This window comes from Passer montanus, unplaced genomic scaffold (genome assembly GCF_014805655.1).
Source record: "Passer montanus isolate IOZ18808 unplaced genomic scaffold, ASM1480565v1 scaffold12, whole genome shotgun sequence".
NCBI classification, from domain to species: domain Eukaryota; kingdom Metazoa; phylum Chordata; class Aves; order Passeriformes; family Passeridae; genus Passer; species Passer montanus.
In genome coordinates this window covers 12,341,359-12,361,546 of record NW_024358722.1, presented here as the reverse complement: position 1 = coordinate 12,361,546, position 20,188 = coordinate 12,341,359, and the positions used below count along the sequence as shown (strand labels likewise).

General features: G+C 40.0%; 1 protein-coding gene across 1 annotated transcript in view; it reads right to left on the bottom strand.

Annotated features, from left to right (window-relative positions):
* PPP2R5A (protein phosphatase 2 regulatory subunit B'alpha) overlaps positions 1 to 19,353 on the bottom strand; it is a 42,102-nt gene extending 22,749 nt beyond the window's left edge. The window contains exons 1-2 of the mRNA XM_039697692.1: positions 19,120 to 19,353; positions 1,862 to 2,058 (exon numbers count right to left, since the gene is read on the bottom strand). Of these exons, the coding sequence (XP_039553626.1) occupies positions 1,862 to 2,058; positions 19,120 to 19,270 (348 nt within the window). The 5' untranslated portion in view covers positions 19,271 to 19,353. The remainder of the gene's footprint in view (positions 1 to 1,861; positions 2,059 to 19,119) is intronic.
* Between the last annotated feature and the right edge of the window lie 835 nt (positions 19,354 to 20,188).

The following is a 20,188-nucleotide window of genomic DNA, read 5'->3' as shown; positions in this document are numbered from 1 at the left end:
CTACTTTTTCATCCCCAAAACACACTTCAAACTCTGCAGTAAAACTTTTTTTCTTCTAACGTAAGAACACCGAACAGCCTAAAACTTAAAACCCCAATAAAACAGAAGTGAAACAGTAACTGTTCAATCTCATACAAGTTTTGCTACCAAGAAAGGCCTCAAGCCTGACACAGGTGTTATGTGGAGGGAGAGACAGACCCATGCAGATTTTTTTTCTGAAAGCTGGTACTTCGTCCTAATTCACAGCAAAGGCCTTTTCTGCTGCCAGTTGCCAAGGAGATTAGAAATACTATTCAAGCTTGGAGGGATCTTTTGTCTCAAGCTCTCAAAAAGCTCTCACTGAGCATTTAAAGCTCTCACTGAGCTTCTTCTCTTTCTGTCATTTTAGGGGAAAAAAGGAGATGGAAATTTGTTATGGAAGGAAAAAACAAGCATCCACAGAATCCAATCATTTGCACAACAAAAAAACCTCAAAAGAACAGCTCAATACCACCTTATCTCCAAGAAAAGAAAACAACCCAAATATAAAAGAAAACCTCCCTTCAACAAGTACTATGGGCTAGTTAGTATATTCTTTCTTCTAACAAGGGGCTACAGAGGGCACACAGAATGAGAAAATACTGCAAGGATTCAGGCTTGCTGCCACCAGCAGCAAGAAAAAAAAAGAAGCCTAAGAAGATGTGAACATACTTTATCTTTTATTTTCTTATGAAGAAAACATTTAGGACAGAAAACCAGGTCCTTTAAAAAATGAGACTATACAAAACCCCCCAGTGTCCTAGATTTTTCTGTAAAACTTAATAAGCATCTGCTGAAACAGCTCAAATTATTAAAAGGGTTCCCATAACCTTAGCCCTTCAGTATAATGGCAACATTTCCACACTTATTTACATTAAAGATCTGATCTTCCCTATCAGCTGCCCAGAAAAAAAAACCCCAGGCCAACAACAAAATGAACTTTAAGAAAAAAGTAGCTTGCACTGTATAGAGAACTACACAAGTTGCTGGCTGTATATTTGAACTGTTCTGCTTATGCTCCTGAGAGCTCTTTTAAAGTCAGCATTTTATCTATGTAAACTTCACCAAAGTTTAGAGAACCATTAATGTAAATACATGGGCACTAAAGCCATTGTTTTTACATTTTGCATTTCTAGGGAAAAAAAAATTAGATTATTCTCAAGTGTCTTTCAGTTGCATTCCCTGTACATGTAGTATAGGCAGATCAAAAACATTACTTAAGTAGCATTTGAAAAGGCACATAAACACCTGGGAAAGTCAGCAGGTAACCACAAATATTTTGTTCATTATTCAACAAGCCATTAGCAGCAATTTCATGGGACAAGTCATCCTATGGTTTATAACTCCAGCAAACCACTTAGGCTGCTCTAGTACAGCTCTCCAAGGCCAAAATAATAACAAACAGCCATAAAAAGTATTTACAAAGTAGAGTTGCTTTCATATACTGATAAACCTTTCTGCCGTCACCAGCACCTGCAGCAATCACTACCAGAAAACTTTAGCCAAACTCTCCATTGCCACTGGTAAATAAAGACAAGTAGCACTGAAATTTTGCCATTTTCTGAAAGAGAACAACTTTAAAGCTTACCCAGAGTGCAAGTAGCTGCAGTATACTAGTTCTTTCACTTTAATTAATCTGAATGCATCATGCTTCAGCTAATAATTAAAACTTGCAAGTTGTTTGTTTTTACAAGCCTGTCTGAGCCAAGTTATCATTAACAAATTATATTATATTGGATAAGCAGTATAACCAACCACAATTCTGAATTAAATGGCATTAGAGTCATAAACTGATTAAGATACTTTATTAAAATACAAACTACAACAAGAGCATTCTACTTACCATTTTCACTATGTCAGCATAAGCTGATTCAACAATAACTCCACGATTTGTTGAAACATATTCAACCAGTTCATTCAGTGTTGCTCTCTTGATTTCTTTGCTTTTCAGGTCTGAAACAGAGTCCATGAAGTCAAAGAGCACACAACACTGTTGCAACTTCTGACAAAAAAGATCCTGCTGTTCATTGAAGGTGGCATCTATAAAAGAAAACAAAAAAACCCAAACACTTAAGTCTGTAGAAGCAAATACAGGATTTCTAAATCTATTTTGTTGACAAGAATTTGCAAGCTATGACTTGGTTTTTTTTTTCAGTGGGGAAGAGTTGTGCTTCATAGTCAGCAAGCTAATAACAAATTATTAAGCAATTTTGCCAAAACAAAAGTATCTGTATGTCAGAATGAAACATCCACCATCCCCAACTTTTGGTACATGAAAGAAATAACAGACCAAGACATGGCAGTAAATTTATTTACCAGCAACAGGCTACTGAATTAACTTTATTTTGAATACATAAATATTAACAAGTCTCAGCTCTCCATCACCAAAAGTCATATCCAGAAGCAGTGCATCAAACTAACCTTTCATTCATCCGATTTGTCTCATTCTGTTCCCTAATCCTTTATTATGTAACCTGCTTAAAAGCTGTAAAATCTGCTTTGAAGGAACCTTGTCTTTTTACCCCAGTGCAAAATGCTTCACATACTTTTGGCATCATGTGATCAACGTTTCTCTGAAGAAAGAATTCCAATATTTCAAAAGGATTAATCCTGAATTTTAATGCCTTGGTCTAAATAATTTATGACAATCTTAGTCATATAAGGGTTTTCCAGATTTTCTGGCATATTAAGACAACGTGTTTGGCTGTGACTTAGCATTTTCATTTTAGCATTCAGTACCTCTGTAATCTGATAAGCAGAATTCCTCCATTAGCATTTCACATTTACTGTAAAAGAGACGGATTATCAAGCACTAACTACACTCTTCAAAAATTTAATACAACCTTAGTATGTCATAACTGTTATGATCATGCAGCTTTGGAACAATCATTAAAAGTCATGGTTTTAACTGAAAATTTGGTTTAATGTGTCTTTTGTTCTTGTTTTCAACTGTTTATAGGGGTTCAAAGCCACTGGACCTATACAGCATCACCTCATCTATCAGCCAGTTGGTATTTCACTCACTCTGGTAAAAAAATAGCACTCCCAATTTTATCTCCACATAAAGAATGCTCTCCCCTGAAGAATTTTCAAGACTGGTTACAGCCTGACTACATCCCTTATCACCATTCATTCACTGCAGTATTGCTATGAACACTGCTGTTCCATCACCAAAAAAAATTATCAAGACAAGAAAATGCAACTGGGTACTGAAAATCTTAAGTCACACTTTCAAACCTGAACAAATCAGGAAAAATCTCATGCTTCTCTTTAATGATTTATAATTATTCTAATTCAACAAACTTCATTAAGTTTATACCTTTAACAGTATAAATAAAGTATAAATATAATTATCAGTTCACTCTGATAATGCCTGTTTCTCAAGTTTCTACCAAAGCACCTTTCATTTAGTGGCTGGAACAACAACAGCCAACAGCAGGTTGAATATTCAGCAGTTTACTGATAGACTTGCTTCATTTCCATGAGCAAAAAGTAATTGCTGAAATGGACTGACACACCTCCGGTGTAACCCATGGTGCCCTGCAAACTCGGGCACCAGGACACTGCCCTGTGCTGCCTTTCCCCGCCTGACAGGTACCATCCATTAGCTGAGCACAACAGCTTCAGGGAGCTTTTGAGCGAGCCAGCAATTGCTACTCCCTCGTGAAGAACGATTCACGCTTCTGCATGTCAATTCTGCCTTTTGAACCGTTTTTCTTTTGAAGAAAAAACCTTGCAAGATGCTTATTTCACTCAGATAACTACAAAGACACCAATTGTTACACTCTGCAAAATAATGAACATCAGCTGTAAAAACATTTATAAGTTACGTAACATTTCAGCTCAGATCTTCTAATATTCTACACCGGATGGCATGAGTAAGTATTGTATCATAGCAACAAAGCAATAACAGTGACATGCTGAGGATAAAATCCAAAAAAGCTGAATTTAAGGAACCGACACAGGGAGGGCAGCTTTTTTTGTTGCTAGCCCCAAGCTGACAGCCAGACTAACAGAGGAACCAAGCCTACTCTTATTTTCCCTCACTACAAACTCAACTATAGTTTGAGTTACAAGGTCCACAAGTGAGGCACAGATAATACAATACAGTTAGCTGATGATAATTTTTTTTTAATTAAAAATGAAGTATCACTAAGCAAAATTTACTTAGAAGTTTCAAAAACCAGCAGATGGCACGGGAATACTTCTAACCATGGCTCAAACAGACTAAGGACCTCAGGTTAAAAGCCAGAAATGGGAATTCATACAAAATAATTAAATCATTTATTACCTTCCCTAGGATACCAAACAAAGTCCTGCATTAGCCACTTCTGGTTAGACATCAGAGTAAAAGAGAATCTTTCCCCTGCCATGCATCAGCAGTCCATTTCATTAGCAACCTGATCTCTCCCAACTGAACATGTTTCCTCAAATGAAAAACCTGCCCATTAATCTATTTTGTTACTATTAAAACATTTAAAGTAAAACCAAAGGAAATATCTTCTTCTAAGCATACATCCTTTTTTTGGACTTGCAAGGGGAAACAATTACTTTATCAAGTTATCATCTCTAGTCATCTGCAAGAGAGGAAAATTATGTGCAACCACGGCAAAAAAAAAGTGACAAGAAAGCCAGTTCTATTCTATCTGCACAATCTGTCTTCACATGCTCAATCCCTGCTTGACACATTGCACATTTGTCTCAGGAATGTTATGAAAGGTACCATGGGAACTACCAAGTGATAGAGGAAAATTTGTTTGTCATATAGGGCTCTTAACTTTTTAAAGCCTTGCCTTTATGCCAGCACAGTGAAAGCTAGACAACTTTATACACAACAAAATCATAACACAACAGTTTATTCTAGTTGTAGGCATAAAACAAACTGTGCCACCATAACTGCAAAAATACTGGAGCTTTTAGCTTTAGTAGTTGAACAATCCACAGCATGATTTTTAAACCAGCTTCAATCTAATATTCTATGAAGATTTACATCATACATGTGGAGTTCAAGATAATTGTTATTCTTCAAACACCCTAAATACCATAAAGACCACAGAAGATCAATTAAGTTCCAAATAGACAGTGGATGCCTCAATGAAACAACCCTGAATCAAGCATAATGACAGGAAATCCTGAAGACAAAAATTTAATACCCAGCACCAAAAGAATTATTGCAAATTATGATCCACTTTAATCATGACTTGCCTCTGGTCATTTCCATGATAGATAGTAGACAGCTTGTACCTGATTAAAATACTTAATTTGATTGTTGCACTTCATAATACTTAAATTCTCCACAGACTATTTGTACTGCTTACAAACCCCCACTCATAACAGACAGCAGGCACGATAATAAAGGACAAAAAGTAACAAGCAATTTGACTTGGAAGTTCTTCCTGAGCAGAAGTTTTAAAATGCTGAAATGGCGTGACTGTACAGATTCATCTCTAAATCGAATGCTTTCAGACTCATAAGGTCATCAATGCAAATCTAAGCATGGAATATTGAATTAAGAGCCTAATCTTTCTAGGACAGGCCCAAGCAAAATATGGAAAGAAAAAGAATTCACAAGAGCTACCTCAATGGTACATAAATGGAGACAAAAACACACTACAACAATGTCTTCCTACAATATACTTATCTCTTACGTTTACAAGCATTCCTCCTGGAAGAAAAAGATAGATAATTTTCCTTTCTCAACACAATTGTTTATCCAAGACCTTGAGTACAAACCCAGAGAACCTAACATAATCCTTGATTCATCAGCAGAAACCAGACTCTAAATCCACAAAAACTCTCTCAACAACACAAACGGCAAGTTCAAAATTCATAGTTTTCCTGTCAATACAAAATAAACCCCCTAAAACATTTTCCTTTTTTTTTTTTTAAGTCTCACTAAATATTAAGTCTCACTTAACTAAATATTTCCACTTTTTCCAGAAACAGCTACCCCAGGAAGATGCAGAAGCCAGAGAAACAACCAAGAAGCCTCTGTCTGACAGCCTCTTAAAGCAGTTCACTACATAGCCCTTTCAGGCACTTAGAGGATAATGATATTACAGAATAAAGTAACACCTATCTTCTTAGAACTTGGTGACAATTCTACATAATTCCTTGACAAACTGAATGCATGAAGAGGATCATGTCGCAATTATGCTGCATTCCACAGTGCAAAGTTTAGGATTTAGTCTCTGCTGCCTGGTTACACTTACTGTACTGTATTCAGCTCAGTGGTGGAGGGATCTGCTGGAGCAGGGTGAAGCCTTAACACTGACATGGAGAGAGGAGCATGTGGACTATGAGACACCGAATCTCTAGGCTTGGTTTTGGGGCTTTTAATGTAAAGGAATCAATGTTTTCGTACAGCCTGCTCCTTTCAGGGACATCGTCAGTCTGAAAAGGAGGTAGAGTGATAAACTCTGCCCCACTTACATAAACCAAGCATGGGGAGTTCCATTGGACATAAATTTAATATTTGGTTTTGGCCCAGAGAGCTCATGTGTATATGATTGTTGTGACCTCTCCTAGCATCTGAGTGTCAGTGCTGACGTTACAGGCATGGCAAAACAATGTTACGAGATTTGGTTTTGCATCAACTGCAGTTTTGGTGCAGTTGATGTTACAACAGGGCACAGAGTGTTTCCAGATTCTCAGAAACCTCCATCTGCAACCTGACAGGCAGCAAAGTCATTGGCTGATAGAGATTGAGAGAGGTCTCTCCCCCTGCTATCCCCTTTCCCATTTACTCCTCTCTTCTTCTCTGTTCCAGTCACATCCATCCATCAGCACTGGCTCTGGAACTTGTCAGGCTCTTCCTCAGCTGCTTTAACTCAATAACGTGGTCATATTAGTGAGGTTAAATGGCTTCTGGAGGAGCCTGATGTGCATCAGCTCTGGCACAGGATTAGACACGGGAGCAGCAGCTCTCTGCAGCGAGCTGCTAAGTTAGTTTACCATCTCTGGAACCATATCACCCCAAGTACTGAGGCATGAGATAATGCAGAGGTAAGATTTTTCAGTTAAGTTAGAGACTTTTGAGACTAATACATTTTGGATTTTGCGTTTGTTGTGAGATTTAGTTATTTTGGGGATTTTGTTTTGTTTTAAATCACTTTAACCTCCTTTTTAAAGAAAAAATGCAGCCCCTGTATACTTGGCTGCCCAAGCCAAGTATACTTGGCTGGTAGTGTATAGCATTCCCCAGTAACTCCCTACACCCATAAGAGAAGTTCCCACAATTCCAGCTTTTGGCAGCTCAACAGCCCCACCGAAACTGGTGGTGCTACTCAGACGAGCTCTGTGCAGCACCATAGGCGTCCAAGGAACTTTTCAGCAGTATTTTCAGGTTTTCCACATTAAAAAATCTTGGTCACCCTAAAGAATAAGCACTATTTTTTAGTAGACTAGTAGTTGTAGGTTTTCCCTTTGCCCCCTCCAATCAAGATTTCAAAGAAGTGTTTTCAAATTACCTGTTACCCCAAAATCTACAGCTGTTGCTAGGACTCCAGAAGGGGCTGAGTGAATTTTTCTCCATGTTGTCAGTAAACAGAACTCTGACTTGCCAGGACAGATAAGGGACTCAGAAAAACAATGTATCCTAAAAGTTCACCAGCTCCTTGTTCAATAGTAAGTTTGTTCACTAGAGAAAGATTTGGAAGACAATGAAATAAAAATGCATTTTCAATAATTATTAAAGGGAAATTTATACTACCTATAGGAGATAAACAAAAACCAAACCAAACCAAAAAATCCACACAAAACAAACGCAGAAAGGACTTGGCACAGAATTACGAAGTTGGTCAATCCTGTCTAGGATCCAGGTGCTCACACTACCATTTAACCTTTCCATTTCAGAAATCAGGACCGCAAAGGGGCAATCAAGATCACAAGCTGAGCTTCTCCTGTATTTCCATTTTTAAGTTAACTACTCTGCAGATGGTCATCAGGCAAGATTTGCACACAGTGGCACCCTCCACAAGATAAATCTCCAGTCTCTTTTGAAATAGTAAGAAAACCAGAAATTTTGCTTATTGGAATAGTCTGAATTTAAAATTAATTCTGTGATACATGCCAGGGAAGACAAAAAAAAAAGACAATCATATATTAGAAGTAAAACTAGATGAGAATAACAATCAACAATTCCTTTTATTCACCTATGGCACTGTGATTTAGAGAGTTAGTTACAAGAGTAGGCTACAGATAATTTTTAAGTCATTTAGTAAAAAGTACTCCTGGAAAGCTGTCTCCCACCCAGTAAGATATTGTTTGTTCAGTCTCATCTGCTGCTCCACGTGGCCAGCAGTTGACCTCAACAAATCAGTCCAGAAAATCTGAAAAGCCCATGCTGATCTAACAACATCTGTCACCAATTCTGTGACACGGCTTCTTGCAATGATAATGAACTGCAAGTGTCTTATCTAGATTGATTCTACCTTCTATCTTCCAGGCTTTCTTATAGCCTCATACAGTTAAGAGTCTCCAGCTACTACCATATTAAATCCCTTGATTTTAATTAAGATTTGAGTCAACCAAGAGACTTCAGAGAGTAAGAAAGTACTAAAACACACCACTGAAATGCTTTTGTATTAATAGCCCTATTTCTTACTGTTTAATTACAGAAGACAGCAAGCAGTTAAGATGCAACAAGTAATACAAATTCCTCTTGGTCCTTAAAGTTAGAGTCTAGTAACTGGGCCTGCCACAATTCACTTTATTTTTACCACACTTTCTAAAAAAAGAAGAATTAAAGCCCTGTTGATTCTTTAAACAAATAAAAACTCACCAAGCATACCAATCACTGGAACAGGAACAAAAAACGCCCTGAAGTCACCCTTAACAAAATGTACAAGTTTAACAATAGAAAGGTTACCTCAAGAGATATGCCAGCAGTTCAGAGTCTAGCTGAAATTAAGTTCCATGGAACAACAACATGGAAAAGCAAGGGAAAAAATTGTCCAGTGGACTGACACAGTTGAATCAGTGTTGCTTTTGAAAGTACTGAGTTGTTGAGGAATTTGCACATGGCTAACCACAAGAAGTTCAGACTAAAACTATTTATTAGCAAAGGCAAAGAAGTTTCACTTCTTACACAGGTGCAGTGTTATATTTTCAAAAAACAATTAACCCCCCACTGCTCTTGTACTTGAAACAAGCTCGCTCCCACCTATAAGTCAACTATAATGCTCTTCAAAGCATTCATTTATGGTTTTGGCACATACTGCTAATGTATTTGCTGTCATCATTTGAAACCCATAAAGCAGTTTTAGTGACTGATCATATGGCAGGGTAAGCCTTTTTTGAATATACCCAGAGCCTCTAAAAAATAATTTAAAACAGGAACCTGCCGCTTTAAGGAAGAGACTTCTAAATTTAAGGGTGATAAATCTTACTGTGGAATCCATATACATAGCCAGGTCATTCAGTCAGGAAAAGAGAATAATTAGTTTTTTGAATGGGAAATTGTTTCTCAGAAGATGTGCATATGGGATAGATGGCACCTTTAACTTAAAATTACACAAAAATTGATACACAGGCCCAAGAATTCAAACTGCTTTCCCAAACAGAAAAGACAGCTCCTAAATAGCTTTTTAAATATTGAAATGCAACAAAGGATTTTGTAATAGTAAAATAGAGATGCTTTCAAGTCTTCCTAACAAGAGGGCAAATAAATACCAAGGTAAAGCCCTGTGTATGTAAACAGGTAATTTCTTTAAAGTCTAAGTTAGGTTACACTGAATGAGCCACAAGGTGAAAGTACCCAGAGATGCTGCACAAGAACTTGTTACTCCAGGTAATTCACTCTTGTGCCACGAAAATTAACCACCAACAAAACCCAAAGGACTACAGAAATGGAAGGACACTACAGACCAAGCTTCTGAGAGTGTCAAATCAAAAACATCAGAAGGGACAACTGGTATGATCCTCCACGTTCCCAAAATATGACCTTATTTACACTTTTCCACAAATAAATAGTGTTTCTGTAATGGCAAGTGCTTCTATCAAAGTGTAATGGTTCAAAAAATACTGGATTTTCACATGTAGTTTTGAATATGCAATAAAGCCCTTGAGGGTGTGACAAGGATGAGGGTGTGAGAGTGTCATATCTACCCTGCTAAGAATTAAAAGAATAATCTGAGCAGCTCTGCTCCCTGTTTTGCCCCCCAACAGCTGTAGTGCTCTGCACAAATTTTACCAGGGCACACAGAGAGCCGAGAAGCAGGTGACAAAGGCAGGTGCCACACAGGCTCAGTAAAAATTTCAGCTTAATACCCATTATCTAGGACTGCATTAATAACATTTTCAATTCACAGGGACACAAACACTTTCCCTGAACAAAACGAATTTATTTGTACCTTGTAAGTCTGAAGGGACAGCAACTCTATTTACAAGTTAAGGTCCCTTTACTTTAGGTCAACTGCAAAATTCCTGTCTGACTGACATTACGGTAGTTTATAATTAATGAGTGGTAATTACGAAGTATGCCATAAGTGGATCTGTGTTCCATACTATTAACAGATTAAAAACCTATTAACTTCCCCATCATTTCCTCACCATATCTAAGTATAAAATTATTTTTGAGTAAGATGAAGTTGCTCCAGTTTGATACCACACAAGAACATGCAAGTCAACACAAATCAAGTTTGCTTATTTTCCAGAAACTGAAGAAACACTAATTTTCATAAGGCAATATTAGTGCTAAGTGAAATATAAAAATACCCTTTATTGAAACAAAGGGTAGCTATAAAACAATTTAACAGAAGTACAGAAACTTATTTTGTAATTAATTTAGCACTTAGCTTTTAAATGTGAAGGAGATGCACAGAGGAGTAATTTAATATTAAATGCATGTCAGAGGAAACAGCCAATCTAACTTTCCAAAACACAAGGAAAACTCACCTCTTCCTTTGAATTCCTGTATAAATCTGTGTGGAAGTTACAAGTACTGGATTAACTCCTCGGATAAATACATAGTTCACAAATTGGCTAAACAAGTGCTTCTTACTTTTCAAAGTCTTCTCGGATCAATGAGGAGACACTTTATAATTCTGTTGCAGTAGCAAGAACTATGATGAAGTTGGACAGGGAACACAGGTGAAATCCTGGTAGTGCTGTATTCAGTGACCCAATTCCCATCAACCTGAACAAGAACAGATCATCCTGAGCAGACAAACAGCAAACATTCATGGGATCTCTTTGCTAAACTTAAGTGAAGTAGGCATTTAGCCTCATAAAGAAAAGGTTGAGATAATTTTTTCATCAATTTCAAGCATACTCAAACAGTTACACTCTTTCTACCAAGAACTCTAAATATGAAATGTTCAGTAATGAGGGAACCTGCACTTCAAGTCTTCTCCCATTTGGCAAAATCTCTTGGCTATTTTTAAACCAAATTTACATAATTTTGATGTATTTGGTTTATTTTGATCCTGCTTCCTCCTCTTAAGGGAAAATGAACAAATATGTATTACCAAACCCTGTCCTTCCTGACTTTACTGTGGGACCAAGCCCATGCCTCTCAAGAGGGTGGTGATACATCTTCATTCTTCTTCTCAAAACAAGAACTGCTTTCCTAAAGAATCCAACTATGTGAAATGCACACGTTTGTTTCCCATACATAATTCAAGACCTAAGCTCAGCTCTATTTGTTGCTTTTACATAGACAGGGAACCAAAATTCTGCTGCTTAACAAGACTTCAATCTTATATGTATGTCATATTTCAAGCACAGAATTTGTCAAAAGTTTTACACAATTACACTAAATTGGAAGCTTTTTAAAAAAGGTTTCTGCCACATACTCTCCCATACAATTTCACTTGGGATGAAATTAATAAAATATAATAACTGTGTCTCTGTATTTTGAAGGACCAAGCATCTACAGAAATAAACCTATTAAATCACTTCTAAAAGCTCACTTGTTTATGCAGTGGTGCACTCTGCTAATCCTTTAATACAGCTATAGTAGAAATGAAGCTGTTTCCCCCTTCATATTTAGAGACATTGCTGTGACTTTTTATTCATGATCATTTTCAGATCGGCCTTACTGCCCCATGCTATACTGTCCTCCTCTGAACTTGCTCAACCCACCTCCTCTTTAATTTCTGAGAAAATCCACAGTGCCACTTTCATTGTCTGTCACCCACAGCTTGTCAACTCTCCAAGCGTGTGATGGTCTCAGATAAAAACTCCTAATCAGTCATTTGAAACTTGTATAGCATGTGGAAAGCTTTTCTCCTATTGTAGGGAGTAACTTTATAATCTTTTAAATTCTTAGTGTTTAAAAGAAATTATTTACTAGAAATAAAACATCTCCCTTTTGCAGCATTGTTCTTGAATAGACAACGCACAAATATAATTTTTGCTGTTACTCTCACCTCGACATTCCAACTCCTCAGCAAAATTTGTATTTCTCTTCTGAATCCTATCATATCAACAAAGCTGACAAAACCCACCAATTTCACCAAAGCTTTGCTTGCCAAGATCAAGGTAAACAATGGAAAAGATAAGAAACTTCATATGAGAATGAGACTAATCTTTTCCCAATAGTAAAGGCAGTGCAACAGCACCATTTTTATTTTTTAATCTATAGCCCTTTTTTTCCACCATATCCATTGCAGCAGTACATGCTATTCTTTAGTAGGGTATAGGTCTGCTGAGTTCTGATCAGACTGTTTGTTCCCATAGCCTCCATGCCCTTAAAGTACTGAGGGCCTAGTATCCTGCACTTATATTTCACCAGCTTTTCCCAGCTTCACGTCCTACCTCCAAAGGTACAGTTATGCACTCCTGAATTTTAAATTCTCAAGATAAAAACCTCTCATTTGATGAGCCAGCTAATCTGCAATCAATTTCTGATGCGCAGAACAAAAACCCCAAGCCTGTGAAGTTTCAGGAAGATCACAAGAAGTTCAAAATCCATGGCTGCAATGAAAATTTACAAAGAAATTAAAAGAGAACATATTAAGAAATAGTTCCAGAAAGCTTCACAGCCAACAGGAGTGATGAGATTCCAAACACTGAGCTCCCTGCAGCCACTGGAGAGGAGATGGTGTCTGCCCTCTCTTCCTACTTATGCTTTTCCATCACCTCAGCAGTTCCACACCATGTCTCCACCTGTAATGTACTCCTGGGCTCTTGCTTGTAGAAAATGACAGGTTTTGCTGTCTAATTTTGCCTACTGCTGTCCTAGCAGTACTGCAGACAAGAAGCCCAAAGAAAGCCACACAGAGCAGCCTCTCAGAGCATGGCAGGTGGGAGCAGCACAGCAGATCCTGAAGGAGCTCTATGTACCAACTTGGTAAATACCAACTCATCAGTCCTGCTACTGAGCTACAACAGCTACAATTGGACCAAAAGAGAATTTGGACCACATAAGATTCATCTGCATGAAGAACCACATGCTAAGCTCTGAAGTATAGCAAACATTAAACCTCAACACAATTCATGGTTTGTTTTCTTTTTAATATTGACACCATACAATTTATCTTTCCTCTAGTGTTCAAAGTAGTTTGAATTGGTCTTGCTGAAACTAAGAAAATTAGCCTGAGGAAGAGTTGCAAATAAAACTGTCCATACTTGGCACATACTTGGCGTGGAAAACTTCAGTCCAAACAGTTCAGCAACGTTGTGAGCAGCTGAGAATAAGGTCTTGTGGAAGAAAACTGAAGGCAACCTTAACTATGATGAACTCTGCTTTCAACTCAGAAACAAACTATGAAATAGGCATCTTGTAGGAAACATTATTCACTGGCCACAAATTCAGCAAAACTTGAGAGAAACTACTTCAGCAGTTATCTGATGGAATCAATGATGCAGACTTTAAAAAGAAGCTGTCACCATCCAGTTTCTAGCAGAGCATTTTGTCAAGGGAGTCTTCTAAAACAGGTGTTATTTACTACCTATTAATCCCATTGGGCTGCTGCTCCAACCCTATAAATCCACGGGCTGCTAAAAGCCATAATCTTAACCTGCTAGATTAAAACAAGAGTCAGGACAGCAAGGGTACAAAAGCTAAATTTTACAGCCTTCACAATGGAAGTGTCTTTTTTTCCTCAGAACACAACACATATCCCCTCTGTGCTTTAAAAGAATATTAATCTCTCCAGAACTGTTGGTATGACACCTTTTCAAAAGCACTGAATGATTTTAAGACAGACAGATGTTAAAAAACCTTCAAATCTATAGACTGAAGTAACCTTTTGATCAGATAGCCTGCAGCAATAACTAATTCCATCTGTATTTCCTACAGCAACTAACATTAAATTCAGCACCTGCAAAACTACTATCTGACTAAACCAGAAAGCAATGAATATGGAAAAAGAAATCTGATACTAAGTTGGCACACGGAAGATGTGAAAGATTGAAATAGAAAAGTTCATGTGAAGACAGTCAATAGGCTCTATATTTAGGAGTTGCTTTTGATGGAAGTATATTCTAAGACCAAAAATTCAAGTCTATGGATAAAAAGGTCAATTTGTTAAGAATAAAAACCAAAATGTTCCACTCCATAAACTAGGAACAGTTCCTTAATATAGAAAAAAATTCAAACAGCTCGTTTTTCATGGAACTACTACAGCTTTTCATCTGTTATAACTTGTTTATTTCTCAAGACTAACTTCACTAAAAAGGAAGTTTTGACTACTTCACAGTATGTCCTGCTGAGATTATAGTAAGAAGTAAACATAAATTCCTCACAGACATCCTCATTCTTCATCTGAATTAAAGATTCTCACTTTTAAGGAAAACTCATCTAAGATGATTACAGTTGCAAGGGATGTTGAATACAAAAGGTGGAGGATGGGGGACTATAGAAGAGGAAATAACAATGAATCATGAGGGACACAAAAACACAAGTGAAAATCTGAGAGAGAAAACTGTCCTTTCACTTATAAATATTTATTAAGGCTGTAGTAAAAGTAAAGCATTCTAAAACTTTTGAAGCACATTTTCCCTTGGGGAGCAAAGACAACTTAATATGACAAGAAAATTCCTCTCAGCTGTTTTTAATTCCACTTTTTTATGTCACTCTGAAGCACACGCTATGTGACTCAAAAGCATTCAAAGTGTGAGGCTTGAACTGATCCTCAGATTTAACAACATTAAAATTTTACCTATCAGCAAGGTTACCAGGCCTCTCTGCAACATTCCCACAAAAGCTTAGTTTGAAGACAGCAACAGCCAAGCTCTCTCTCGAGGGTTTAAGTAAAGAAAATAACCAGAGTTAACATCTATTTTACACCTTGCATTTGAATGCTGACACTACACACTGGGAGATGATCTTAATGTCTTCTCATTCCAGAACACTCCACCTCTGTAACTCTCAGCCCCACAGAGATCGCTCGAACTATTGCTAATCCATGGCTGAAAGGTTTCTGGAACACTTTCCAATTCTTCTCTTGTGAGGGTAAGAGGCATCAGGAAATGTTTATTCTTACCAGCTGCAGTTGACATGTTTGGTACGTAGAAGAAAAAAAAAAAATCTATCTGCTTTACAACCTGACGGGCCGTATTAACTGTACTAAATAAAAGCAACAAGTTGTGTTTCCTATTTACCACCTTCCACCTGTATTTCTACATGCTGCTTCAACCAAAAGTGACAGAGACAAGCATGCATACAACTCCTGGAGAGAGTCAGATCAGGTTCCAAGGTCAAGTTGCATCTCTTTTCCAAAAATGAAAGTAACTGCCATGTTCTATTGCAGTCTCTTAAAACAATCTCCTGTTGGGACAAAATTAGCACTTCTTAAGACAACAAAAATAACACTCCCTTTGCTAGATTTCTTTCAAAGCAACACTCTCAGAATTGTCCATGAAATTACAAAGTCCTGCTGTAATCCAGCACATTACTTTGACTGAAGATTCTTCAAAATCCTTTTATTGTGCAAACTTTAGGTAACAAAATGAAAGTAAGATTGGGGGGTGATTAAACAATCTTTTTTTCTTTTAAATATAATCAGTGTGTCCTCAGTATTTCTTATTCAGTTGTTAAATTATACAGTAAGATGGACACTGTCCTGAATAACAATGCTTTAGGAAATCTCCTAAATTAACTGAAGAACAAATTACTAAATTATTTTGAGTATCCTGCCATCAGTCAGGTTTTGCTGAGCTTTCACTTACACAAGACAGATAATCATCACACCCAAGGATGAGCTGAATGTTAACCACAACACACAACCTTACCATCCCTCCTCTCCACCTCACTCCCCCAAAAACACCTCTGAAGGGAAGAGGAAGAGTTCCTGCTACTGGGGACTGTTACTTGCTAGTAAGAGATGCGATGCATCACTGAGAGAAGAAATAAACAGCCAAAGCACAGAATTTTGGTAATTCAGAGCAGCAGTACAACTAACTACAGAAATATATATTTTTAAGATTATCTGTGTAAAGGCTTTGAAACAGTACAACTCTGAAAGTGTGTCTCACCATCTGAGTTGGCCATTCCAGTGGCAAACAAAGCAGTCCCTACATAAAAGGAAAAATCCCACAACACTCTACTGAAGAAGGTACTTTCTAAAGTGATGGGTAATTTCTATTTTTCTTCTAGAACATGTCTCCCTCCAGTAAAATAGATGCAAGTGTTTTAGGCCAGTCTGGCAAACCTACTGGGGAGTTTTAAAATACTGTTTATACTTATTTTAGAATATTATCGCTTAGAAGTGATGAAACAACACAATACCTATAAACAAGATGAAGTATTTCACAGCAGCATAGTACCAAACTGCTTTTTCATCTAAAAATGTTCAATTTTCTCCCAATACAGTTTAATATACCTCAAGTTTAACATTTATTTGAAGAGGTCTGTAAAAGTAAAAACTTGTTCTAATTACTAAGCGTATGTTGAGCACCCATAGGCATCACTAAAATTACTGTATTTTCCTTTTCCAGCCCATCCATGGGAATTCTGGCTCATGATTCTGCAGATGACACTACACTGGCAGCATCAAAACTATTGCTGAATTCCATATCAACTTTCAAGAATAAAGCAAATATGTATCTTCCCAAGACACATGTGATTAGAACAAATAGTTGTATTAAACAATCCATTCGTAGAGAGAGCAAACTCTTTCTAGAGCCTTTTTTGGTTTCAGGGGCAAGGAAGATTTAAGAGGAAAAGGGAAAGAGGGAGCACTATGAAAAGAAACCATCCCATGCCCACAGGTACGTTCAGGACAAATCTAACATCGCAAACATAAGGCACAAAAACAAGCAAAAGGAGTGCTGCTTGACTTTCTGCAAACTGGCTATTTGGGACACTACAGCTCATAAAAGTATATTTTGTCCACAATTTCTGTTCTGAAGTAGGTCTCCAAGGCAAGACTTCACATCTGAATCATAAGCATAAAGACTGAAGGGATTTTCCTTTAAGAACTTAAGGCAATAAGACAATTCAAACTACTATAAAACCCTGCATAACTGTAGAAATTCCTCTGCTGGTTTATGGCTTCAAATTTCCAAACATCTGAGCTGCTGATGCCATACAAAATTTCTCTGTGTTACAAGTAAAAAGCTGTAAAACCACTCACAAAACTACGAGACTTAATAATGCAGAGTTAAAAATTTAATATTAAAGTCCCAGCTCAGCAAAGAATGTAAACTTGGACATTTTGCTGATTTAAGCTGGAATTGCTCCCTGCATAACACACGTATGTTTAACTGTTTGCTGGACCAGGACTCAAACTTTCTGAAGTCTGCCACCTATGTGCAGTATTTACCAAGGGCCTTTACAAACTCTCAAGTGTGGTTTCTCAAACTCAGCTCTGATGAAAATGTATTGACTGAAGAGCGTGGAAACAGCCGAAACTGAATCTTGATTTCAAACAAATTATCCAGGTTATCAATCCCTCATATCAAAGTAGTGGACCAAGACAGGAGCCAACTTTCATAGAGGAAGGAAAGCCCAAACCCCTGCTGTTGTTAAAACTAACACCAAAAACTACTGCAACAAACATGTCAAAAACAAACAAACAACCCTGCCCTTGTTACTCCCCTGCCTAAGCTTATTTCTAGTCAGTAACATTTCTGCTAAGAGCCAGATTTATGATTCACGTACATGTGTCACTCAAAGAGCAGGAAAACGTGACAGCCTTGAAACACTAGAGACATGATTGTAAATGCCATAAAAATCAAACTGAAAACAAAAACCAAAAACAACTTAGTACCTAGGAATATTTTTAAGTTTGCTATATCTTATTCAGATTTTGGATATTTGCTGCAAATCAGATTTTTTTTTCCACCATCATATGATGCAGCTACAAAAGCCTTAAGACGATAAAGCCAGTGGAAGCAAAATTAACATGCTAGGTCACGTTAAGGTAATCGCTCTCCCTTATTTTTCAAGTCCCTGACAAATGCTTTAATAAAAAGTTTTGTATTCCCTCCCCAACATATCCTATTCATAGTTTTAAAAATATACAGAAATGTATTCTGATGTTCAACGATGCAGAAGGCTGCAATGAACTTCATTTCTGTGACCTGATGAACTGAGCCTTCTCAAATTTAGCTGCAGCTAAATTTGGGGGATAAAACCTTCCCTGCCTGTTTTCTGTTTCAGCAATGCCAGCATCCAGAGTTTCCATTCACTTGAGAGTGTCTCCACACAGCACTGTGCGGGAGGAAGTCTCCGAGGCAGCTCCTGGAGAGCAGCAAAGCGCCGTTCCAGCACCGTCCGGGAGCGGAGCGAGAGCGCGGAGCGGCCGAGGCCGAGCTCCCTCCGGTAACTCGGGACGCCACGCCACGGGCACAGCTCCTCTCCGCAAACCCCCGTGGGAGGAGCCACCGCCCGCCCCCAGCTTCCAGCGCTCAGCTGCCCGCGCTCCTGAACCCAACTCAGCGTCCACATTCTCCTCAGTAGGACCTTAAAACACATGCGAGCCAGCCAGAAAAGGGGGGCGGCGAGTTAGTGGAGTCAGCGCCCGGGACAGCGGCGCTGGTTTGTGCGAGCAGAGGAGGAATTCCTGCCGCGGGTCCCTACCTGGAAAGCACCGAGGGCAGGGGAGGACACGGCTAAAGGGCAGAGGGCGCGGGGCAGGGGCCGAGCCAGGGCAGGCGGTGTGGGCAGCGGCACCTGCAGCCGGAGGGGAGGGCGGGAGGGCAGGCTCGTACCTTTGAGCTGGGGCAGCGGCGAGAGCTCCACCGGGCTGCCCTGGCTGCGGAACTGCGAGGAGCCCTGCGAGCGCTTCTGCCTCTGCGCCTTGCGCACCGATTTCCGTGTGAAGCCATCCACCTTCTCCGCGGCAGAGATGGCCGCCGACATGGCTGGGCGGCGGGGCGGCTCTCCACGAGCATATATTGCACCGGAGGGAGAAGCGGGCGGGCAAAAAACAAAGGGGCTTAAAAAAAAAAAAAAACAACGAAAAACACCACCAAAAACGAAGTCCTGGCTGCCCTCACACAGCGCACCGACGGGGAGAGGAGCGGAGCGGGCTCTGCCGGGCGCTGGGGAGGCTCCCGGGTCGCTCCTCAGTTCCTGCTTCCCTCGCCGTTTCCTCCCCGCGCGGAGCCGGCGGGGCAGCGGAAGGGGGGAGGAGGAGGAGGACAGGGAAAACAAACAAACAAACGCAAAGACAACTTTGCCCGGCGGGGCGGGGGCGGGCGAGCGCCAAACTTTCCCTCCCGGCGTCCCGCTGTCCTCAGGGCAGGCGCGGCGCGACCCGCCGCGGGACGGGCTCGGCGGCGCCGCTGCCCCGCTCCCGCTTCGTTCGCTCCGCGTCCCCTTCAGTCGAGCCCGCTGTCATCGGCCGGAGTCGCCCCTAGGCTTCAGCCGCTCGCTTCCACGCGCGCCTTGTCCGCCTTCAGCTGCCGCCGGGCGCTCCCCGCGCCTCTGCCGTCATCCCGCCGGGTCGCGCTCCGCCGGGGGCCGCCGCGCGTGGCGCCGCCAGAACCCCGGAGCCGCCGGGCAGCGGCCGCGCAACTTGGCGGAGCGAGCGGAGTTGAGCGCAGCGAGGGGGGAGGGGCGGGGGCGGTGGCAGCGGCCGCCGTTGGCGGCGACAGGTGATTGACGGCCCCGAGCGACCAATGGACGGAGAGGAGAGCGGGACGCCCCCCGCTCCGCCCGCGGCGGCCTGGGGAGAACGCGGGAGTTGGGCCGCGCGCCGGGGACCGGATGATTGACAGCCGGCTCCTCCAACCGGAGGCGGGGCGGGCGGGGTTTCCCGGCGCGGGGAAGGGGAAA